The 26,496-nt window shown below is 41.4% G+C and overlaps 1 protein-coding gene across 3 annotated transcripts in view; it reads right to left on the minus strand.

The window, feature by feature from the left end:
* LOC122611731 (retrovirus-related Gag polyprotein from copia-like transposable element 17.6) overlaps nt 1–26,496 on the minus strand; it is a 294,089-nt gene that overhangs the window by 99,635 nt on the left and 167,958 nt on the right. For 2 of the 3 annotated variants that reach the window (XM_043785020.1, XM_043785014.1), the window contains 2 exons: nt 18,167–18,236; nt 17,992–18,114 (listed from right to left, as the gene is read on the minus strand). In XM_043785020.1, coding sequence (XP_043640955.1) covers nt 18,102–18,114; nt 18,167–18,236 — 83 coding nt within the window. In that variant the 3' untranslated portion in view covers nt 17,992–18,101. Of the gene's footprint in view, nt 1–17,316; nt 17,351–17,991; nt 18,115–18,166; nt 18,237–26,496 lie in introns of those variants that run through there. The other variant, XM_043785019.1, reaches the window with a different exon arrangement.

Below are 26,496 nucleotides of genomic sequence, written 5' to 3' on the forward strand. Positions count from 1 at the left end.
TTATTATCCAGCATTTGCTACATAGGATTTGGCAAACCCAGTAAAACCAAATCAGATCAATAAATATAATAATATAATATAATATTCATAAAAATGCATCCATGCAATGATTCATAATTATATGATATGCTAATTTCAAAATGAATAAATTGATATTTAAATTATATCAGGAGTAGTTATATATATATATGTATATAAAAATATAAGGTGCTAGTATTTATTTTGCAAGTCCGAGTTTATCTCTCAAAGTTAGGAACCTTGCCGTTGGTAGAGGTTTCGTAAATATATATGCCAGTTGTGGGTCTGTGGAAATATTCTTTACAGAAATTAGTTTCTTTTCATTTTGTTCTCGGGAAAAATGATATTTAATATCTATGTGCTTTGTTCTCTTATGACATGTTGGATTATTCCCAATGCTAATACAACCCTGATTATCTTCATAAATGTCTATTGGTAAATCCAAGTCTATCTTCATTTCATTCATTAATGACTTAAGACATAATGCTTCTGAAACGCCTTCAAATAGGGCCATATATTCTGCTTCTTTAAACATTAATATAAGATGACTGACTTACATAGTTGATCGTTATTTCTATCGAATTTAATACCAATGAAATATCGGATTTCAAATAAATCCGTCATTCTAAATTTATTCTTTAAGTAAGACTTAAGCTCTGACATTGTACTAGAGCAATTTGTAGCAATTATTATATCATCTACATATAATAATAAGTATGTTTTTAGAAATTTCTCCTTTATTTAAAATATACATACAACGATAAACTCCTAGATTTCCAAAACCAACTTCCTTGAGTACATTTTCGAAAACTTCGAACCAACACCTAGCAGCCTGTTTCAGACCATAAATAGCTTTAATAAGCTTACAAACTGTGTTCTTATCATGTGTCAAACCCTGTGGAACTCTTATTTAAATATCATCTTTTAAGATTCCATTTAAGAATGCAATTTTTACATCCATATGATGAACTTTTAATTTATGTTGATTTACAAATGCTAGAAGAAAACTTGAAATTCGTGCCACTGGTGCAAATGTTTCTTCATGATCAGTCAAATATTCTTGCGTGGATCCACGCGCAACAAGCCTGGCTTTATATTTTTCCAAATTCATTTTGTTTTATTGTAAATAACCACTAGCAATCTACTACGTTTTTGTTATCAGGCCTTTGCACCAAGCATCAAGTTTCATTTTCAAAATTAAATCTTAACTCATCTTGAATGGCTTCTTCCCAAAGAGCCTTATATCTATGGAATTTAATTTCTTCAAAAGAATTGGTAATATCATTTAAATATGTTTGGGCATTCATTAAACATTTTTCTAACCTTGTGAGAAGTCTTAAAACTCCCCAAAAATCCGGGTCCAGGAGATCGGCATAGCAACAGAGAAGACGGCAGGAATGCGAGAGGAGTCAAGGGCGGTCAGGTCAAACGGGAAATAATGGACCTTGGACCCCGGCAAAGCGGAGAGACCGTGAACTAACGGTACCGCGCTGGACCTTGGACTCGAGGACAAGGAGGACACACCGTGAACTAACGGGACATGAGTTGGACCTTGTACCCGTGCGAGCCGTGCGCAAAAAGGGAAATAGCGGGATCCCCGCGGCCTATAAAAGGGCGGCGCAGGCGCAGTCAGTCAGTTGAACGCGTAGCTCATATGTGCAAGCGCAGAGAACGGGCGCGAGTCGCTCAGTCCCGACATGGGCGTACGACCAGACGGTCGGAGCAGATTCAGGAAGTGTGGGACAGTCGATCAGGAGAGCACGCGGAGTGCCATACGGGCAGACAGTCGATCAGGAAAAGTACGCGGAGTACAGTGAAGCGAACAAGTGAAAGTACAAGTGCGTCGAAGCGAGCATCCAAAGAGGATCTCCGCAAGCAAGGACAAGCGAAGGACAAGCAAACACCAGGACCTAGCGTGGTCAGAAAGGGACGGTGGAGTCAGTGGTCGCAAAGGTGGTTCGGGGAGGAGCGCTAGCTTATCTCACGGACGATACACCCTGCCCCATAACATCCTAAGCCCCGGTCGAGCCCGCAGGTGGTCCTTTGGCAAGGGCGATGAGTGCCTGGCATACGCAAGAAGGGACGATGGAGTCAGTGGTCGGCAAAGGTGGTTCGGGGAGGAGCGCTAGCTTATCTCACGGACGATACACCCTGCCACCATAACATCCTAAGCCCCAGTCGAGCCGGCACGGATACGAGAGCGACGCAGGACGAGCGAAGAAGGACGAAGAAGGAGGAGCGACGACGCGCATCCGAAGTCGAGGATCACAGGATTCTCTTTATCAAGCGTCACTGAATAAAGGTGATTGAAATCTGAAACTCTGTTTTCTTCTTGGTCGGGCAATCACACAAATCATAAATTTGTTTTTATTTATTTTTTCATATGCTTTTTCAGAATTGGAATCACTTTCCTCAACACCATAAAGTTGAAACACAGAGTGAGTTTTATGTTCAACAGCTTCACCCCAAAAACTTTTACTAAGTTTAGCACCATTAACCATCGATCGAGTTTTTCAGTTATGGTTCTTATCATGCGCTCTGAAACAAAATGGTGGTGGTGGTGTGCCGTGTGAGGAACCGTTAAATGAAAGCTGATGCATTTTTCTGTACAAAACTCACGCATCTCATTAGATAGATATTCCCTGCCATTGTCAATATAAAGGTTTACAACTTTAGAGTTGAAATGAGCTTTGCTCTTAGCAATGAAGTCTTTTAAAACAAAGAATACGTCAGACTTGTATGTTATCAAATATGTCACAAAGTAATGTGTAAATTGGTCAATAAAAAGATACACAGATACACAGATACTCAAATCATCCAAATCAAATATTCCAAATATTCGTCATTCCAAAGTCTTGCATCTTTTTGATGGATAGTAGGTTGTGTGGAATGTCTTTCGTGAACAAAACATTTTCCAGCGTGATTTCATTTCCACAGCTACTCAGTTGAACCACTCCCGTGGTTCCACTGGAGTTTCCAAATTCACATAGTCAGCGTATAAAGCGATGTCTTTTATAAGGTGATCTGAAGCCCCTGAATCTAGGATAAATACTAACACTTTTTTTTTCAAGTAATTTTTCTTTGAACTCAGCATAAAAGCACGATCTTGCTTTGATGTTGTTGCTATTTGAGCATGTTTTTCTTTTCCAGGATTCTCATTTGTTTTATTTCCAGTCTGCCTTTTAAACAGAAAACAGTCCCTTTTTACATGGCCTAATTTACCACAGGGAAAACATTATTGTTTCACTTTAAACTGATTCTTAAAAGGTTTCCTAGAATTTTTAAAAACTAATTAATTTTTTTTCTTTATAAGCTTTATGTTCTATAGCCTGCAAAACTTTATGACTTGTGTCTTCGCTCATGCTCTTTATTTTAATTCCTTGATCAAGAAGTCGTGTTTTTACGAATGGAAGTGTTAAATTATTTTTAGACAAAGTCTCAATGGCCGTAATGACCCTATCATAAATATTTGGGAGAGTTAAAAGCAAATGTGAAATGGTTTCCATCTCATCCAGCTTAGCTCCTGCAGCTACTAGCTCTGTTATGAGATCGTCAAAGAAGTTAAAGTGATCTACCAATTTAGTTTCCCCCTTTTAGTTTTAATGGCAATAACTGCTTTTACGCTCATATATTGCATCCAAATTCTTAAAAATCGGCCTAGCAGTATTTTCACCATTAGCAAACACAAGGAACCCATCACTTAAATATTCAATCATAATACTTTTTGCATTTCTTTGCTTCTTTTTAAACCCTTCTTTTATTTCAACTGGTTCCTGATCAATGACTTTTAACAAGTCATTCTCTTCTAAAAGTGCCCTTACACGAAACTTCCAGATTGAATACTTCTCTCCATCAAAGGGTTTAATATTTTTTCTTAATTTTTCACTTCTCACTTAAAGACGCTTATATATTCCGCTAGTTTCTGTAAATTTTGAATTTCTACGGAATTTTGCACACTTCCTTAGAATTTGCTGGTCACATTTTTTCTTATTTTTTTTTTCTTTAGAAACCTTCCGTTTGGTTGTGAAATTGTTTTATATTTAAATATTTTTATTATTTTACATCGAATAATTTTCAGATAATTTAGGTTTTTCCAATTTTGTTCAATTGTATTAATAATTGTAATTTGCAACAATTTCCAAGAATTTATTTCAACAGAGCTTTCAATTACTGAATGATATGTGTCTGGGCCCATAACCTATTCATAATATAACAGCTCTCTGTTTCTTTATATTTTCGATCTGCACGCATTCGCCGGTCTACACACAGTAAAGAACGAAAATGAACAGAACTGGTTCATTGGTTCAGCTGTTAAACCGATCAGTGTAGCTTTTGAATCATTTGATAATGTATCGATATTTTCAACAAATGCCAATCCACTTGTCAACACTGGTGATGAATCAAATCATTCAGATGATAAAATGCTTCAATGATATTCCAACTAGCTTGGAAGAAATTTAACATCAAGATGATAAATCTTTCGCTTTATGTTTCGTTGTATATGCCCTCTCCAACCAAGGTACATCATATGGATGTAAAACAGCATTTTTAAATGGAATACTAAAGGAGAAGATTTATATGACAGTTCCACAAGGGTTAATTGTTGGCAGAAATACAGTCTGCAAATTAAATAAATCTATATATGGTCTTAAACAAGCAGCCAGATGCTGGTTTGAAGTTCTTGAGGAGGTGCTTAAAGAAATTGGTTTTATAAATCTAGGCGTTGATCGTTGCATATATATAATTGATAAAGGAAACATATATATGTATTGTCATATGTTTGTGATTTGGTGATTCCCACTGAAAGACTTGAAACAATGACTAGATTTAAATCATACTTGATGAACAAGTTCAAAATGACTGACTTGTTAGACATTCGATACTTTATTGGAATAAAGATAGATAGAAACGGTGGATAGAAAACGGGGATATTGCTTCATAAATGGGCAATAGCAAAAGACCCATTACTCTGCGAAGGGCAAAAGAGGACGACTGATCTGGTTGGAGAGAGAGAGAGATAGAGAAGCAGCTTTACATCTATGAATGCACATTTTTCCCTTCTTCATTCTTTGAGTAGCCGACGAGATGTGCTCAGCGGGTAACCACTGCTAATAGTATAAACTCCAACAATATTAATATCTGGACGTCGTCAAAATTGTTGTTAATGAATTCAAATTGTCTGTTTTAATAATTATTAACATTAATTTATAATTAATTAAATAACACTTTTCTTAGTGCAGAAGTTTTTTTTAATTAGATCCTTAGCAAGGGTATCAGTCATCTTTATTCTAGTTTTATGGAAATATATTATTATCTGGACGTCGTCACAATTTTTTTATGAATTGTAATTGTCTGTTATAATAATTAAGTGGTCTTTCTGTTATTGAACTGTAGTTTTGATTGTCTTCTGGTGCACTATGCACAGTAGATGCAGTGGGAGGGAAACTGGGTGATTATCTCCTAGGCAGTTTTCTTGAGTTTGGATAAAGCATCAGCGATATGATTCGCTAAAATGTACCTTTCATCTCTGTAATTTCATATTAGGATTTTTTATGTTACTTAGCCATACAAGTGGCCTATGATCGCTTAATATGTCGAACTTTCTACCGAATAGGTAGGACCTGAAATATTTTGTTTCCCTTACTATAGCTAATAGATATTTTTCTATTGCCAACTAGTTAGATTGCGTATTTATTTTTTGTTCTTTTTGTGCATGTTAACTTCTTGATCAAACGCTTGGGGGTATTTATATGGTTTTTAATAGATAGGGTCTTCTTGTTTTGTATGAATAGAGTGTTTAACAGTACTTGTAAAGGCTCTCGTAGAAGCCCTAAGTTCCCGAGAGGAATGGAAAGGAATTAAAACAAAAAAAATCTGAATACGTTAGATTCTCTTAAGTCGTCGTCTGTTAGTTAGTTAGAAGATGTTACTAGAAGGGCTTATTTTATGTAAGGGGTAATAAGAGGGTTTTCCTCAGATTTAGAAGACTTGAGACACTCATAGTCTTCGACTCTTCTGAATTAGATGGTTTGGGGCACTCATTAGTAACCTTTGACTCATCTGGTTTTAAGTGGGGTTTCCGCTAAGTTTTCCGGAAGGTTGGCTTCTTTTTTGGGGTATGTAGAGGGGTTTCCTTTGGGTAAAATGACCTGGGGCACTCAATGGTAGCCTTGGACTCATCTATTTGCATGTGATCGTACCACATTTTGAATGGATAGCCATTTATGTTGACAATTTGTGTTGAATAATTAAGTTGTGTGTTGGTTGGCTATAAATAGTTTCTGCCTAATAGTAAGTCAAATTTTTCTGACAAGTTGTGAATATAGAATGTTCGTTTAATGGGACAAAGTTTGCTTGAATACAATGAAACGCTTTGGTTCAATGATAGAGTGCCATTAATAGTGTGGACTTTTACTTTAGAAGGTTTAGGAAATTAAAGAAATTTCGTTTCATAATATTAATAATAATAGACGAACCAGTGTCTACTAGGCATTTAAGTATAATATTATTCATTTTAATTTTTAGGAATGGGTTACCTCCTTCTCTGAATCGCTTTCTGACTCCATCTTGTATTGGCCCCTAGCACCCTCTCTCTGCCGTTTGATGGGAGGGTTTAGTGCATTACTACTTTGTTGTTGATAATTTAAAAGATTCTGGGCTCTACCTTGATTTAGCTTATGTTTGAATTCATTCGCTAACTTCTGGATTTGATTTATTTGTATTATGCATTGCATTGTTCACAACATTTTGATAGTTTCCTTTATTCTTGGAGGTTTGGGGTGGTGATGTGTTAGAGTTGGAGTTATTTTGGGAATTTGTTCGGTCATTGCAAGTTATTTCGTATACACCTTCTTGTTGTGCTATTTGTTTGAGTTTAGATACTGTCGTAATGTTATGTCTAGCAAGAGTCATAAATAACCTATCGGGCATTAACTGGGATATTCGTTGAGCAACTCCTGCAAGTTGCATCTCAATTGCGCGGACAATTTGTCTGGTGTCGTTTGATGGGTAAAGTTGAAGTATGAACTCGATCCTTCGGATAAAGTCACTGAGCTCTTGGGTGTTACCACTGAATACAGGTATACGTACCGATTACCGATTATACGTAGTTCTTTTGCGGATAAATAGAGTTAATTATATTAATATTTATGTCCACTTTAGCGCCGATTCGCGTGGTTCAATCTGAAAAGATACGCTTGGCCGTACAAGGATCTTTTATCACTAGATTAATATTTGTAAACGAGTCGCAAAATTTTATCTTTTTATCCTATTAACTGCGCCATTAAGGAATTCAGACCGAGGGTTTAATAAAAAAAAGAACACAGTTGGTTTTAAATGTATTTTTAATCGTTTTTCTTGCTTCCAATATAGCAAGAACTAGAGCCTTTGAATTATCACTAGGTTGGATAATAGACTTCGAAATTGAAGTTGGCTTAGCAGGGCTATTGCATTGATAGCGAACTCAGTACTGAACTAACTCATGGAGACGTTTGCGTTTTTATAGGCGGATTGGGATAGTCAAAGAGCGAAGTTTAAGGGAATTAAGCTATAAACATCTATTTTCCCGTGGAGCGAGGAGATCCCGAAAAATAGGAGTAATTGGAGAATTCTGAGACGATTGCGTGGGCTGAAGTTTTTGTTATTTTAGGTGGCTCGCCAAGTGATCGAATGTTTAGAGGACGTTGGCTCACCACAGAGTCTAGACTTTGGAACACAACGCTGTGAACGTAATAACGTAAATAACAACCAAGCTTAATCGAAGGGCTCTCGATCTTTGATTACAATTTGTATTTAGACATTAATGTGTGTGAGTTTTTACAATAGTGTAATGTGGTTGGGAAGTTGTGGGTGTAGAACGGATTTGTTACTATATATATTATTAATTTGTCACTAACCTTTAAAATTATTGCTTTAGACTTGCTGGCATTCTGTAGTACTTAATGTATAAATTAAGCAGTTTCTTGGTATGTTATGTTTAACAGTTATGTAGGAGTATTTTACGTAAATTTCTGTAAGCCAGTGGCTTCACAATAAACATTCGACGGAGTAACTTTTAAATGTCTCTTTATTGAACACTGCAGGTGCTGCTGCTTACGAGGGTAGAAAAGAACTGAATACACGAATACAAGTATTCAAATTAAGAGCTAAAATGAAAACGAAACACATTGTTGCGGTTTCATATTCGTAGCGGCCACGCAGATAAGCAGTGTTTGCCGGCTACGTAACGACATCCGGCATTATGCTTACATTGCAGAATGCCGTTGGTGTCGTATTTCCCATGCTCGCCGTAGCGGCGTTAACTTAAGTTAACTACCCCCCTTAAGGTGGAAGCCGTCCTCGGTCGACCTTAACTCAGCGATCGCCACGTCCAATCGTCTGGCGGATCTCCTGGCCTTCTGGGCACTACGTTAATTCAGGCGATGAAGGTACGGAAGACTGAGCACGCTTTGGAGGGAGGTGAAATGCAGCAGAGGGAATTTTGCTACCCCCGGTACTCTGTTCTGGACCCCGTTCTGGTTGACGTACAGGGTTCCGTTAATAGCGGCATGTCGGGCAAAGGTAACAAGGTGCGTACCATGCAGAGCCGTTGTCCTCTTGCACCGTGGCGGCCCTGTCGTTGATGATGACGATCCCCTTATCTAAAGAGGTGATGGGATCCAGGCTGCTGGGTTGCATTTCGCAGTACACTTCGCCGCCTGCATGAAGTTCTCTAGCGCATGAGCTGCCTGATGATAGCTGGCAGAAGGTGGCGCTGGTTAATGCGGTGCAAGCTTTGAGGGTGCAGATCTCGTTTTTGCACTCTGCGATAACGCCATCATCTAAACGTAGCATAGCTCCTTCGTGACTGACGGGGAAAATAGTAATTTTCTTACAACTTTGTAACGAACTGATTTCTTAGTTTCAGCTCGCTACGGATTGCAACGGCTAGCTCAGAGAGTTTGTTTGTTCGTCCCACCAAATTAATGATTTCTGTGATTGCCCTACCAAAAAGAAGACAGAGTTTCTGATTTAAACCACCTTTATTCAGTGACGCTTGATACAGAGAATTCTGTGATCCTCGCCTTCGGATGCGCGTCGTCGTTCCTTTGCCGTCCTTTTTTCGTCGTCCTGCGTCGCTCTCGATGGCGGATCCGTGCCGGCTCGACTGGGGCTTAGGATGTTATGGGGAGATGGTGTATCGTCCGTGAGATAAGCTAGCGCACCTCCCCGAACCACCTTTGCCGACCACTGACTCCACCGTCCCTTCTTGCGTATGCCAGGCACTCATCGCCCTTGCCAAAGGACCACCTGCGGGCTCGACCGGGGCTTAGGATGTTATGGGGCTGGGTGTATCGTCCGTGAGATAAGCTAGCGCTCCTCCCCAAACCCCCTTTGCGACCAATGACTCCACAGTCCGTTTCTGACAACGCTAGGTCCTGGTGTTGCTTGTCCTTACTTGCGGAGAATCTCCTTGGATGCCCGCTTCGACGCTCAATTGTACTTTCACTTGTTCCGGGACTTTGTTCTGCGTACTTCAACTGTTCACTATTTCGCTGTCGACATCCGCGTACTTTCACTGACCGCTCTACTGTATTGTTCTCCGCGCACTTTCTCGTTGACTGTCTAGCTGTATGGCTCCCCGCGCACTTCCTCTTTGACTGTCTGCCTGTATGGCACTCCGCGTACTCTCCTGATCGTCTGTCTGACTGTATAACCCTCCGCGCACTTTCTCATTGACTGTCCGCAATTTCTGAATCTGCTCCGACCGTCTGGTCGCACGCCCATGTCCGGACTGAGCGACTCGCGCCCGTACTCTGCGCTTGCACGTGTTCAACTGACTGACTGTCCCGAGCTGCGCCTGCGCCGCCTTTTTATAGGCCGCGGGGATCCCGCTATTTTCCTTATCACGATCGAGTTATCTATAATGGCGACCGGCGTTGCCACCTCCTGTTCCGATCGATATTGTCACGTCGTGCCGATTGCAGGATCGAGTTATTGATATCGGCGACTGGCGTTGCCATTTCCTGTTCATATGGATTGTCATGTCGTGCCGATTGCTGCCAATAGTGTGACTGCGTATCGAAAATCAATGTAAATTCCAGTATTTCGTTCCCTATCGATCTCACGAGAGTTTGTTTGTTCGTCCCACCAAATTTATGATTTGTGTGATTGCCCGACCAAAAACCAAAAGACAGAGTTTTTGATTTAAACCACCTTTATTCAGTGACGCTTGATAAAGAGAATCCTGTGATCCTCGCCTTCGGATGCACGTCGTCGCTCCTTCGACGTCCTTCCTCGCTGGTCCCGCGTCGCTCTCGACGGTGTATCCGTGCCGGCTCGACTGGGGCTTAGGATGTTATGGTGACAGGGTGTATCGTCCGTGAGATAAGCTAGCGCTCCTCCCAGAAACACCTTTGCCGACCAAAGACGACACCGTCCCTTCTTGCGTATGCCAGGCACTCGTCGCCCTTGCCAAAGGACCACCAGCGGGCTCGACCGGGGCTTAGGATGTTATGGGGCAGGGTGTAACGTCCGTGAGATAAGCTAGCGCTCCTCCCCGAACCACCTTTGCGACCAAAGACTCCACAGTCCGTTTCTGAACACGCTAGGTCCTGGTATTTGCTTGTCCTTCGCTTGTCCTTGCTTGCGGAGATCCTCTTCGGCTGCCTGCTTTGACGCTCACTTGTACTTTCACTTGTCCCGGGTCTTTTCTCTGCGTACTTCAACTGTTCACTATTCCGCTGTGGACCTCCGCGTACTTTCACTGACCGCTTCACTGTATAGTTCTCCGCGCACTTTCTCATTGACTGACCACACTTTCTGAATCTGCTCCGACCGTCTGGTCGCACGCCCATGTCCGGACTGAGCGACTCGCGCCCGTACTCTGCCCTGGCACATATGACCTACGCGTGTTCAACTGACTGACTGACCCGAGCTGCGCCAGCCCTTTTATAGGCCGCGGGGTTCCCGCTATTTCCCTTAATGCGCACGGCTCGCTCGGGTACAAGGTCCAACTCATGTCCTGTTAGTTCACGGTACGTCCTCTTTGTGCTTGTTCAAAGTCCACACCGTTCGACCTGACCGCCCTTGACTCCTCCCGCATTCCAGCTGTCTTCTCCGTTGCTCTGCCGATCTCCTGCACCCGGATTTGTGGGGAGTTTTAAGACTCCTCACAGTGTCTATGTCGGTTCTGCTCGCGTTCCCCCAAAACTGGGGGAACGTTTTTTGCGTTTTTTGGGCGAGTTTTGTTGCTGCACCGACTGGGCATCTGGAGCGGCTAAGGATCGCAGTGTCGTCAGCAAAGGTGGATGTTGTTATTCGGTCACTCGTGGGAATACCCGCTGTGTCGAGGACGTATAGAGCTTGAGCCTGTTTGCTGCCTTGTGGAACTCCAGCTTCGATAGGGTAGTTGTCGGATATGGTTGTATTGCACCTCAGTGCGAAGTTGTAGAGGTAAGATTCAAGGAGTTTATGAGTGTACCCAGGCAAGTGTGTTTTAATTTTATGCATAAGTACCTTCGAGCCAGACGCGGTCGAATGGTTGAGATACATCGAGGAATATCACGCTGCAAAATTCTCTACGCTCGAAGGCTGTGCGAATCTCTGATGCTATTCTGTTGACTTGCTCGATAGTTCCGTGTTTCCCTCTGAAGCCAAATTGACGGACTGGGAAAATGTTGTGTGCTTCCATATGTGGTATTATACGCGTTGGCAGGCATTTTTCGAACAATTTCGACAGGCATGATAATAAACTTATTCGTCTGTATGATAACGATATCGTGTGATCCTTTTCGGGCTTAGGTATCATAAAAGGGTATACTAGATTCGTTGAAAAGTATGTAACAGGCAGAAGGAAGCGTTTCCGACCATATAAAGTATATATATTCTTGATCAGGATCAATAGCCGAGTCGATCTGGCCATGTCCGTCTGTCCGTCCGTCTGTCCGTCCGTATGAACGTCGAGATCTCAGGAACTATAAAAGCTAGAAAGTTGAGAAAAAGCATACAGACTCCAGAGACATAGACGCAGCGCAAGTTTGTCGATTCATGTTGCCACGCCCACTCTAACGCCTACAAACCGCCCAATACTGCCACGCCCACACTTTTGAAATGTTTTGATATTTTTTCAATTCCCTATTAGTGTTGGGGCCTCGTAGTGTAGTGGATAGCGCAACTACCTGCCACACAATCGTTCCTCCCAAAAAATTACTTTTCTAGTTTTTAGAAAGTAATATTCCATCCAAAATGCCTAATGCAACAATCTTCGGCAACTTCCTCTTGCCCCACCGCCTCACCCCCTCTCCACGCTATATGGCGTAAAGCGATGTCCCCCCACATAGTTACCAAGCGCACCCTGTGTTCTGCGAACAGCAACAACACCCAGCAGGGCCTGACGCGTTACCAGACTGTTCGCTTTTCTACGACTAGCAACGTCATCACCGTAGACGCCACTCCCTGATGACGTTAGGTGGCAGCCCCACCACTGGGATAAGCCGCATCTGGCCAATCACCAAATCGGTCAAAAAACTTAAATAAAACAAGAGAGAACGCTATAGTCGAGTACCCCGACTATCTGATACCTGTTACTCAGCTAGTGGAAGTGCGAAGGAGATATTTCAACACTGACAGTTGGTGGTTTGTGGGCGTTAGAGTGGGCGTGGCAAAAATCTTTTTGGCAAATCAATAGAAATTTTTAAGACTAATTCAAAAATGAAAAAATATCAAAACATTTTTCAAAAGTGTGGGCGTGACAGATTTGGGCTGTTTGTGGGCGTTAAAGTGAACGTGGCAAAAAGTTTTTTGGCAAATCGATAGAAATTTACAAAACTAATGAAATGAAAAAATATCAAAACATTTTTTAAAAATGTGGGAGTGCAAGCTTTGCGCGGTTTGCGGTCGTTAAAGTGGGCGTGGCAAAAAGTTTTTTGGCAAATCGATAGAAATTTTCAAGACTAATACAAAAATGAAACAATATAAAAACATTTTTCAAAAATGTGGGCGTGGCAGTTTTGGGCGGTTTGTGGGCGTTAAAGTGGGCGTGGCAACATGAATTGACAAACTTGCGCTGCTTCTATGTCTCTGGAGTCTGTATGCTTAATCTGAACTTTCTAGTTTTTATAGTTCCTGAGATCTCGACGTTCATACGGACGGACAGACGGACGAACAGACGGACAGACGGACATGGCCAGATCGACTCGGCTATTGATCCTGATCAAGAATATATATACTTTATATGGTCGGAAACGCTTCCTTCTGCCTGTTACATACTTTTCAACGAATCTAGTATACCCTTTTACTCTACGAGTAACGGGTATAAAAAAAAAACGATTACCGAAACAAATACGAGAAATTGGCTCCCGTAGAAGCACTAAGTTCCCGAGAGGAATAGCAAAGGAAAAACAAAAAAAATTAGTATTGTAAATTTCTATCGATCTGCAGAAAAACTTTTTGCCACGCCCACCCTAACGCCCACACTTTTGAGAAAGTTTTGATATTTTTTAATTTTCTTATTAGTATTGCCAATTTATATTGATCTGCAGAAAAACGTTTTGCCACGCCCACTTTAACGCCCGCAAACCGCCCAAAACTGCCGCGCCCATACTTTTGAAAAATGTTGTGAAATTTTTTCACATTTTTGTTCGTCTTGTAAATTTAACTCTCTACACCAAAATACTTTTTGCCACGCTCACTCTAACGCCCACAAACCGCCAAAAACGGCCAGTGTTGTAATTTCTCTTCGCACTTTCACCAGCTGAGTAACGGGTATCAGATAGTCGGGGACGCCGACTATAGCGTTCTATCTTGTTTTAGTATTATGTATTTGAATTTTAACGATTCGCGCCAAACAGACAGAGTCTGGCAACGCCACTCCACGTTAGTAATGCCTACACCAAAGTTGTTACAAACCATGGACACGATCGTGTGCGACTTCAACGACGGTTCGTTGTCGCAATAAATGGACTTTGCCCTTGGAAAAAAAGTTCATGAGCTGAAGCAGCGCTGGCTTCAGGTCTTACATAGTTGTGGAGGCGATAGGTTGTAAGATGGCAAATTTAGGAAAAGCAAGTGAGGAACAACTTTTTGTCAGTAGAGAAAATGTCTGTGTGCAACATTTCCTTGGCCCTCGCACAAGTCCTGCCATTCTGCACGATTTCGTTGGCCAGCTTGGCCAATTTGGGGAAATAGTATTCCGATACCTGCTTCACATTTTCTTGCGCTGCTCTGTGTGCCATATTGTGTCCTGCAGTTAAGATTTTCCTTCTTTCTCCAAATCTGAGTACGTCCACGACGCGGTTCCTGCAATTCCAGAACTTTATGGCTGGGAACCTCCGGACTATCTCATCCTGTATCATTGCGAGCGTGTGCAAATCGCAATGGAAAGCTTTTACGCCCCTTGGGACGATTGTGTCTACCAGTTCGCTAATAACTATATATAACTATCTAGCTAACTATCGAAAAGTGTCATTCGCGGTGTTGGCTCTTTGCCAATCACCGACGGACGCAGGCACGGTGTGGAAGTTTAGTGGGTGGTCCCCACACATTTTTTCCAGTATTGGCGGCTTGTCAGTCCCTGACTTTGTAATGATTTTAAATGAATGTATAATGATTAACTAAATATGTAAATTATAGTTATGGTCCAGATTGTTCTGTTTTATTAAATATTGTAGAATAAGATGAATTATTTGTAAAAAAAAGGTAGAAATAGATGAAAAATTAAAAAAAAAATGTTTTTTCTTTAAAATTTATTTATTGTTTGTTTTTAAAACATTAAATATGTACCATATTAGCATTTTCAGAGAAAACAAGAGAGAACGCTATAGTCGAGTTCCCCGACTATCTGATACCCGTTACTCAGATGGTGAAAGTGCGCAGGGGAGTCTTCAACACTGACAGTTTTTGGCGGTTTGTGGGCGTTAGAGTGGGCGTGGCAAAAAGTTTTTTGGCAAATCGATAGAAATTTACAACACTAATACAAAAATTAAAAAATATCAAATCCTTTTTCAAAAGTGTGGGCGTGGCAGTTTTAGGCGGTTTGTGGACGTTAGAGTGGGCGTGGCAACATGAATCGACAAACTTGCGCTGCGTCTATGTCTCTGGAGTCTGTATGCTTATTCGCAACTTTCTAGCTTTTATAGTTCCTGAGATCTCGACGTTCATACGGACGGACAGACAGACGGACAGACAAATCGACTCGGCTATTGATCCTGATGAAGAATATATATTACTTTACGTGGTCGGAAACGCTTCCTTCTGCCTGTTACATACTTTTCAACGAATCTAGTATACCCTTTCATTCTACGAGTAACGGATATAACAAATGAAAAGTATATGTCGAAATTGGATAAAAATTGAGAATACTGCCTTAAAAAAAAAATAATTTTCGAGTATAAAATCTACTATTTATCACACAAAATAGTTTGACCTATTAATCGAAAGGTACTAAAATTACCTTTCATTAAAAACAAAATTATGAAAATATCGCAACTGGTTCAAGAGTTATGATTTTTGTAACCCTAAAGAATTTAAGGCGCCACTGTGTGTCTGGAGAAGACGTCCGCTACCAGGTTCTCTTTACCGGGCTTGTAAAATATTCGAACATTGAACTCGCCTATTTATATCTTTCACTCCATACAAGTAATGCCGCAGTTTAGCCAGGCCCAAATGATGTCCAATAACTCCCGCTCGATAGTCGCGTAGTTGGTTTTACTGTCTTTAAGTGTTCTTGAAATCATTGTTATCGGGCGGCCCTCTTGGACGGCCCTCTTTACCTATACCGTAGGCCGAAGCATCTTTCGTTAAATCAAATGGCTTCTTATAATCAGGGTAGCTGAGCATGACGTCTTCTGATGCCAATATAATGTGCAGCTTTTGGAACGCCTCTCGCTGGGACTCAGAGAAACGCACCTGAATGGATCTATGCCTACTAACTGTTCCATTTTTGCCCTTTTATATATTCGAAATGGGCCTTGCTATAGCAGCGAGGTCTTTAATGAAACATCTATACTAGTTCGCGAGGCCCAGAAACGACCTGACTTCGAATACCGTCTTGGGCATTATAACCGCCTGATAATGGCGTGAGCTGCCGTCGTACGTCCTAAAAATACGGTAGGCTGCGAGAGCCGCCTGTCTCCATGAAACATACGACTCATGTGCGCCTGCAAGCATTTGACGGCATCCAATGGCTCATCGCAGCGGAAATCATTTCTTATTTCTATGGGTGCATAGGCTTGCACCTCTGGCGACGTAATATGCGCTGCCGCCAGCGACTGAGACATTGACTTGACTTTGTCAAGCAAGGCCTTATTTGCAGTGGCTTGCTCAGCTAAGGCAGCGGTGAGAGCTGCCTGTAATACGAATTTCAACTGGTCTTGGCGCTGGAACGCGAATGTGATTATCGCAATCAGAGTCCGAATCACTAGACCGACGGCGGGGGGTTCTATAGCGACGGAAGGGTGAATTCATATGCTTCTAATATAAACAAAAAAACCTCGAACACAACGCTTAAGAACGGAGGCAACAAGGTTGCAAAATTCCACGGATCGTATTGCGTTGAACGACAAAACAAAACGAACGAGACAAAGGCAGACGGGAAAAAATTGTGAGCGCGTGCATTTGATACGCTGCGTTTAATAATTATTCGACAAATGTTTTTTTTTTTTATTTATTCTTCCTGCCAATAGTTAAATATTTTTTGTCAACCTAATCCACCTCTACTTTCACGAGTCGTTGTGCGTGTTAAAACTTTTTACTGTTTAATTCCATTCTGATAAAGACACTTGCAAAAACTGTATTTTTATACTTATTTTTAATTCGCAGGTCTAAGAACAGTGTAAAGAAAAGTGTCCACTCACATTTTTTTAAGTGGGGTGCTCTGCTCTGTAGTTGGTATCTGCTGTTGTGCGCTGCGTTGTCTCGGTGTAACGTGAAATTAAACCTCAGCCAACTGTACTCAAGAGGCGAGGTTAATGACGTTGTCGCTGTGTCGCCACGTAGGTCAGCAGCAGCCACTTGTCGGATTGTTCTGTTGTAAGCAACAGTGGTCACAAGCACTTGTTTTTGTTGTTAGCACTTGGTGTTTGTCACTACATCCCTGTTGACGTGGCTGAGCTTGATTCACTTGTAGTTAATTGTGATTTTTTAGTTCGTGGGTAATGACTAATGCGCTGTCAAATACCACTAGTTGGGCCAATTAATCAGTTTCCTGGTATGTTATGTTTAACAGTTATGTCTGTAGTTTTTCACGTCAATTTCTGTAAGACGGTGGCTTCAGAATAAACATTCGACGGAGTAACTTTTAAATGTCTCTTTATTGAACAGAGTAGGTGGTGCTGCTTACAAGGGTAAAAAAGAACTGAAAACACGAATACAAAAACTTAAATTAAGAGCTAAAATGAAAAAAGAAACACATTCTTTCGATTTCATATTCGTAGCGGCCACGCAAATAAGCAGTGTTTGCCGGCTACGTAACGACATCCGGCATAATGCTTACATTGCAGAATGCCGTTGCTGTCGTATATCCCATGCTCGCCGTAGCGGCGTTAAATTAACTTATACATTTTATCATTCAATCTCAACTTTTGCTTAAAAAAAATTATTAGACAATGTGTTTATGTTTTGAGACAACAAATGTCGCAATATTCGGTGCATAACTCGGTTAATTCGTTTAAGGAGAGTCTTGTAAATTTCTATCAATTTGCAATAAGACTTTTGGCCTCGCCCAAAAACCGTCCAATACTGCCACGCCCACACTTTTAAGAAAAGGTTTAGATATTTTTCATTTTTCTATTGGTCTTCGAAATTTCTATCGATTTGCAAAGGAACGTTTCGCAACGCCCAATCTTTTGGAAAGTTTTAAATTTTATTTTGGTTTAATTCTTACTCAAAATTGTACCGATATTCCAGAAAATGTTGAAATTAGTGACTATAGCATTCTCGACTATAGCATTATCTCTTGTTTTATTAACAAATCAAAGGCTTTATAACATTACTTACCGTATCTTCCGTGAATTCAGATGGCATGCTAGAGGTCATCTTTGTTTCGTTAATTAAACAAAGGTCAGAGACTTTAAGGGAGCTTTTACAAATGTTTTTTGACGCAAATGTTAAGAGTGCACTCTAGGTGAGAGGTAAAATTAATATATATAGATTTCTGCTCTATTTAACATACCGGATTATAGGTAATGGACCTAACGGAGAAAGGTGTAATATTAAGGCTGCTTGACTGCCTCTGGCAAGATCTGAAACATTACATGTGCAAAAATAAAAACAAAGTTGTAAGTTGCTTAGGCACAATTTTCTAATTACAAGCTTAGTTTCATCGTTTAATATCGGGCTGAGTTTACACATTTATAGGTCGTCACAGGCCGTACAATTTGGAGGTTGTAAAGGTAGACAGTAAACGAGAAAAATCTGTACATGGCTGAGAAATATTCACTACATACATAGGTCGATCTAGGGACTAAACATTCTGCTGTTGATTATGCTGCTTTATCACTAATCGAACAAAAACATAAAATAAAGCGACTGTTTACTAACAATTTTAAAAAGATATATGGCTTAACTGAAAGAGTTTACAACGTAAACTTGTTAATTTTCCACAATGCTTATATCCGTTACTCGTACTCACCGAAAGCTGCCACTGCCAGCTTTTTCATTTTTTATTGGAATTGTGAATATCTATATCCTCGTGGTGTAGTGGATGGATACTAAGAGCATGTACAATCTTCTACTAAAAATAAAAAAAACAAATTTAAATAAAGAAAAAATTTACATTGAAATACATACATAGGTCGATCTAGGGACTAAACATTCTGCTGTTGATTATGCTGCTTTATCACTAATCGAACAAAAACATAAAATAAAGCGACTGTTTACTAACAATTTTAAAAAGATATATGGCTTAACTGAAAGAGTTTACAACGTAAACTTGTTAAATTTCCACAATGCTTATATCTGTTACTCGTACTCACCGAAAGCTGCCACTGCCCAGCTTTTTCATTTTTTTATTGGAATTGTGAATATCTATATCCTCGTGGTGTAGTGGATAGTGCAACTACCCATGACGAGAGCATGGCCATACAAAAAAAACTTCCTCTCTGAAATGCTTTTCTAACTTTTAGAAAGTATTCTTCCTCACTACATGGGAGAAAAACGGGGGCACCCACATAGTACCAAGCGCACCCTGTGTTTTTCTGCGAACAGCAAACAACACCCAGCAGGGCGATCGCGTTACCAGACTGTTCGCTTTTCTACGAATAACAACACAACACCGTAGACACCACTCCCCGATGGCGACAGGTGGCAGCCCCACCACTGGGATAAGCCGCATCTGGCCAATCACCAGATCGGTCGAAAAACTTATAACGATTACTGAAACTAATACGAGAAATTTAAACATAAACGGCTCCCCAAATTCGATGACGACCATAGGCATTTCAAAACGGACACGAATTGGACAATGGAACGTTAGAACTCTAAGAGAACCATCTAGGTTAGCAGAGAGGAGATGGAGAAACTCCACATTGCAATAGCTGGAATCAGCGAGATGAGGTGGACTGGCAGTGGGGAAACAACAACATCAGATAGCAATCTAGTCCTACACAGTGGCAACAGTGACGGCAGCAGATATAAAGTGGGAATTTTTGTGTCCAAGCGCATAAAGAAGGCACTGGTTTCCTGGGAACCCATTTCTGATAGAATCATGACCGCCAGGTTCAGATGTAGAGCTAGATACATAAACATCACTCAATGCTATGCCCCGACGGAAGACGCAAACGACGACACCAAGGACGACTTCTATACTGCCCTTACAGCAACCTTCAACAAGCTACGGCAAGGAACTCTGCCAGCTATTTCAACTGTTCATCGGTGGCACAATATTCCCACACAAAGATGTCCACAAATACCCTTGGACATCTCCAAGTGGTAATACGCGCAACCAGATCGACCACATATGCATTAGCAGGAAATGGAGACACTCGCAAATGGACGTACGGAACAAAAGGGGAGCAGCCATAGACAGAGTTGGTCATTGGAGAACTTTCAATAAAGCTCAACCGCAACCACTCAAGGAACACTGGCAACAGTCAACACCGGCGAGCGCCCCCACTGAACCTGCACCTCCTTAGCGACTCTACTCTGAAGACGAAAATGACGTCCAGTACCGTGAGGAGTATCGCGGACTATGCAGGGCGGTGAAAAGGTCGGCCAGAAAGGACAAAAGAGCACAGCTGGAAAGACGCGCGGCAGACACTGAACGAGCAGCCGGCGAGAACAACATGCGCACGCTATACCAGCAGATTTCACGGATCACAGGAACCTATCACAGACAGAACAAACCAGTCAGAGATCTAGAAGGTAACCTCTTATCCAATGATGACGCACAAATCCGAAGATGGCGCCAACACTTCATGGGAATTAGCCACACCACATCACCAAACGTGGCCATAGACTACAGGAGTGTTGTGCCGCCAAGTGGGAGTAGCAGGATACCCTCTGCACCCCCGAATGTAAGAGAAATCGTGAATGCAATAAAGAAGCTGAAGCACAACAGGGCAGCTGGCGAAGACAACATACCAGCCGAATTGCTTCAAGTTGACACCCAACTGATGGCTGAAACACTGCATCCACACTTCTCACGCATATGGGAAGGCGAGACAGTGCCAGACTCCTGGAAAAGCGGAATCATTGTGAAGCTTCCCAAAAAAGGCGACCTTAGTGACTGCAACAACTGGAGAGGGATAACACTGCTCAACACCAGCTATAAGATCTTAGCTACACTTCTGAACGAACGCCTCCAGGAAAAAATTGAGACAACAATCCGAGACGAACAGGCAGGCTTCAGACCACACAGGAGTTGCGTAGACCAGGCAAATACACTACGCATAATAACCGAGCAAGCTGTGGAATGGAGAGCCCCGCTTTACCTCCTGTTCATCGACTTCAAGAAGGCATTCGACTCAGTTGAAAGAGCAGCAATATTGCGAGCACTTGCAAGAAAAGGAGTACCTGCAAACCTCATCGCCATCATCAAATCGATGTATGACGATGCCAACCTGGTGGTACGGCACAATGGAAAAACTAGTGCACCTTTCCAGACGAGCACCGGAATTCGGCAAGGATGCCCGCTGTCATCACTCCTCTTCAACATCGTAGTCGACGAGTTAATGAGCGAAGTATGCTCTTCCAAGCGCGGAATTTCGTGGAACCTCACCAGACACCTTGAGGACTTGGACTACGCAGACGACATCTGCATCATATCGCACAGACTCGGCGACATACAGAGGAAAAGTGACGATCTAGTCAGGATAGCCAGCAGCGTAGGGCTCGAGATAAACATATCGAAAACAAAAGCTATGCGCTTCAACCACTCCGCCCACAAGCCGCCGTTCTCTCTTTTGTTTTGCCAGTTTTTATCAATATAAAAAAAACGTTTAACTCGTATATTGTGAACAAAAAGAGATAATAATGCAAAGGTAAACGTATACGAAGGAGTTGGTAGAAAAGTTAAAGAACCATGACATAACTTTCGACAGACCACATAGACACAATGGGATCGTATTGAGGGTCCCGCAACGATTCATTTGTCACAAGAAGGTGTACAAAAATTTATGCTGCCGAAACACATCCCGAGCATTTTCCGATCAAGCGACGGCTATGGTTGTGTAACAGTGTGGACTGTACGATGTTTATATACAGTTCAGGCACAATTAATTATACCAGTTTCTCCTAAAGTAAAAGTATGTAACAGGTAAGAGGCAGCGTTTCCGACCATATAAAGTATATATATTCTTGTATATATATTCTTGATCAGGATCAATAGCCGAGTCGAGCTCACCCTGTCCGTCTCTGACCGTCTGTATCCGTCAATATCTAAGGAACTATAAACCCTAGAAGGTTGAGATTAAGCATACAGATTCTATAGACTGCCACGACCACACTTTAAAACATTATTAATTTTTTTCATTTAATTCTTTTTGATCCCAATTTCCATCAATATGCCAGAAAAATCTGAAGATTTCTTGCTCGGACTTCCACTAGCTGAGTAAGGGGATCTAATAATCGGGGAACTCGACCATAGCGTACTCTCTTGTTTTATTCTGTTTATGTTAGAGAGGGAGTGGCTTCAAAAGGACCCTCACATCCATACATCCGGCATAGCCGGCCTCTTCATGACACAGTTCCCAGTGCCCTACGGATGGACTCTTTGTATTCATTAAGGAACTTTCGTGACATATTAATCGACTCTAGGCAGGCCTCTATTTGCGTCAACGCAATAAAACAATCCGTAGCCCATCTTTAGAGAGATACCTCACGAGGTTAGAACGTAAAAAAAAAAATTTCAGTGCTATCCGAAGATTTTGATAGCAACAGACATCTTGCCGACGCCAAGCACTTGTGATTTTGGGCAGCACCAGGTGTTGGAAGATCGATTCCATTCATTAAGGAGACTTTTAGGATCGACGTTGGGAGTACCTCAGCCGCGGAGCCATAAGCGACAAGCGGATCGCCGTTGGAATTTATTTGGCCGCCTAGGTTGACGCCGCGCTTCTCACGAAAACCAGCACAGGGCGGAAGATGGCATAGTAAAACCACGTAAAGAAAGATGACCTGATCCAATTCTAATCGGAATATCCATGTCACCGATCGCCAGTCGTCAGTCAGGTTAATTTTAGCGCATTCCATTTTATATACCATTATCGCTAAGAGATTTTGTAAAACCGTTATGTGACTCCGATTAGATCCCATTCCGTTGAGCTAAAGCTTTGCGAGTTTTTATGCAATGCAATTTAACTATCAGAAGAAGGTGTCCAGCTAAATTATCTAACCTGTAACGAACAGCAGGCCTGATGACGATCGATGTTAGATCGATTTATGCGTTAATTATGATTTTTTGAACAAATGCTCTCTACAGACTCGAGGTCCAACAATATGTACACGTTAAGTTTAAAGGCTACATCAATCTTCGGCTACTTTTAACTTTAAACCGAATGCTACAGAATTTAAATGAATTTAAACATTTTAATCTTTTTGAAACGAAACAGAGCTTTGTTCAGTTGATCACATGTCGCTCACAAAGTTTGCAGGGGTGCTGAAACGATCAGCACGCTGTATTGAGATTCCGTCCGCTGATGATCCGCACTTGGAATGCGAAGTCCGTTGGCGATCCGCAATGCGGCGTCCGATGATGATCCGCACGTGAAATGCGGAGTGCGTAGGCGATCCGCACGTGGAATGCGGCGTCCGATGATGATCCGCACGTGGAATGCGGAGTCCGTAGGCGATCCGCTCGTGGAATGCGGCGTCCGCTGATGATCCTCACGTGGAATGCGGAGTTCGTAAGGCCAGGGGGTCTCCTAGTTGCGCCTGTTGAAGTCGTGGCCGCGTGGGGTGCGCGCGTGACGCGCTAGATGCAACCGAGGACTTGGCTCGTGCCCAGTTTTGAATTTCAATGGTATCCTTAATTAGAAGGCTGATCCCAAACTGCACAGAATCAACATACCTGATTCAGTTGAAAATAAGAATCACCAGATTCTGTCTGAATCGGTGCTCCAGATGAACTTCATGATTTGCACGTGACTTAGATTAACACGCGGTTTTAATTAAATTCGCAAGCATTACGTTATACGTCTTTCTTAATTCAGATCAGTCTAACAAGAAACCGATCTGACTTCGACAATAAAGGCGGTAAGCTTTTAACAGCAGCAGAGTTGCATTTCGGGTGATATCGCGTTAGGAAATGTGTAATTACTTATCCTAGACCAAAGTGGTAGGGCTGCCAGATCAATTACCTGGAACTCCACTAGTTATCGCTATAGATAACAAATCTAATCTTGACTACTTGACAAACCCATAACCAAACCCAAATCAATAGGCGAGTTTTTTAAGTTTTGTAAATTTCTGTTGATTTGCCAAAACACTTTTTGCCACGCCCAAGTACGAAGGAGAGTCTTCAACACTGACAGTTTTTTTCGGTTTGAGGGCGTTCGAGTGGGCGTGACAAAAAGTTTTTTGGCAAATCGATAGAAATTTACAAATCTAATACAAAAATGAAAAAATATCAAAACATTTTTCAAAAGTGTGGGCGTGGCAGTTTTGGGCGGTTTGTGGGCGTTAGAGTGGGCGTGGCAAAAAGTTTTTTGGCAAATCGATAGAAATTTACAAGACTAATACAAAAATGAAAAAATATCAAATGATTTTTCAAAAGTGTGGGCGTGGCAGTTTTATGCGGTTTGTGGGCGTTAGAGTGGGCGTGGCAACATGAATCAACAAACTTGCGCTGCGTCTATGTCTCTGGAGTCCGTATTTTTAATCTCAACTTTCTAGCTTTCGTAGTTCCTGAGATCTCGACGTTCATACGGACAGACGGACAGACGGACGGACAGACGGACGGACAGACGGACATGGCCAGATCGACTCGGCTACTGATCCTGATCAAGAATATATATACTTTATATGGTCGGAAACGCTTCCTTCTGCCTGTTACATACTTTTCAACGAATCTAGTATACCCTTTTACTCTACGAGTAACGGGTATAAATATAATGCAATTATACATTAAAACAAGTAAACTGTCTCTATTTCCTAAATTAATTAAAATCCCAATTTAAAAAAAAAATACTTAAAGTAATACAGTGGAACATGAACGGTTACATTAACAACTACAACCAATTGCAAATTATTATAAAAAAACACAACCCTAAGATAATATCCATACAAGAAACACACTTACACTCTACTCAAAACATACCTATTCCAATAGACTACACTATCTATCATGAAAACACCGCCACAAACAGTTTTGGAGGAGTTGCTCTCCTCGTCCATAACTCTTTACAAGATCAAATAAGCGCCTTTGACTTCGACACAATAGCAGTAACAATTCATTCCAAATTCAAGTTCACCATAACATCATCTTACATCCCACCCAACAAACCTTTTACAATACAAAACCTCAGAAATATATACGACAACTTACAACCACCCCTACTAATAACTGGAGATTTTAATAGCTGGCACAGGAGCTGGGGCTCACAAACCAACAACCAAAGAGGAAACACATTATCTAAATTTATCAACCAAAACTCAACGGCTCAGAAACCCACTTTACCACACATCATACATTCACACACATATGTAGACCTTTCCATTGCATCACCCCCTATTAACCTGAACTCAAAATGGTATACGGACAGCTCGCTTTCAGGCAGCGACCATTACCCAATTCACATAGACCTATTCGAAGAACATAACATGAACAACCCAATCAAACGACCAAGATTTAACCTTAAGAAAGCAAACTGGCCCCTATTCCAGGAAATTGCGGATAAGCTGTCTACTGAAAAGCCCCCAAGCTCCAATGTTAATAAAGAACTCGCTATTATTACAAGAATAATAATTCAATCCGCCAATGAATCCATCCCCCAATCACACCAGTCTAGAAGACAGCGGAACGTTCCATGGTGGGACCAAACCCTCCAACAATTAAGAAATGAAAAGCAAACAGCATGGAAAAATCTCAACAGAAACACTAATATGACAAACGTATTATCCTACAAAAAAGCCAACGCCAAACTCTAACGAGAAATAAAAATAAGAAAAAAATCAGCAATGGAAAGCTTCACAACCGAAATTAGCTCAAGTTCACCCATTGGAAAAATATGGACTAAAATAAACCATTTCTGCGGCCTGAAAACTAGGCACCACATCCACTGCCTTACCGATCCCAATGACACAACACAAAGCATTATGGGCAAAAATGAAATAGCCAACAACCTCTGCACTCACTGGTCTTAAGCATCGCTTGACAGCAACTTCCACACAACATTCATACAAAGGAAATCAAATCCAATCCCTCACACACACGTCCCATCCCCTACAGCGCTTAGCATCGAACAGGACATATCTCTTACAGAACTCTTTGCTGCACTTAACAAACTTAAAGGAAAAACTCCAGGCCGAGACCGTATAAGCTATCCTATGCTTAAAAACCTATCCACAAACCTACATAAAAGACTGCTAAAACTTTTCAACAACATCCTTAGCTCATATATACCTCAGCATCTTAAAGTAAGCAGCGTCATACCCAAACCGAACACGGACAAAACCACCATTAACTCCTACCGACCCATTTCACTCAATCCATGCATATCCAAAGTCCTTGATAAAATAATAGGAAAACGGCTATGGTGGCTTGCTTCAAATAGCAAGCTTCTAGATAACCGGCAAATGGGATTCAGAAAGGGAAAATCGGTTCCTGATTCTCTAGCTATGCTAGATTATCAGATAACTGGATCCCTATCAAAGAAAAGCCACGCGTCGATCATCTCACTAGATTTCGCCAAAGCGTTTGACAGAGTAGGCATCCACAGCATCATTGACGAACTCATAGCCTGGAAAATAGGCCCAAGGATCTCCAACTACATAACATACTTCCTTACCAATAGAAAAATAACAGTCCTTTCCAACAAATCCTACTCAAACCCTTAACCACTACAC

Source organism: Drosophila teissieri, chromosome 2L (assembly GCF_016746235.2).
Source record: "Drosophila teissieri strain GT53w chromosome 2L, Prin_Dtei_1.1, whole genome shotgun sequence".
Taxonomy (NCBI): Eukaryota; Metazoa; Arthropoda; class Insecta; order Diptera; family Drosophilidae; genus Drosophila; species Drosophila teissieri.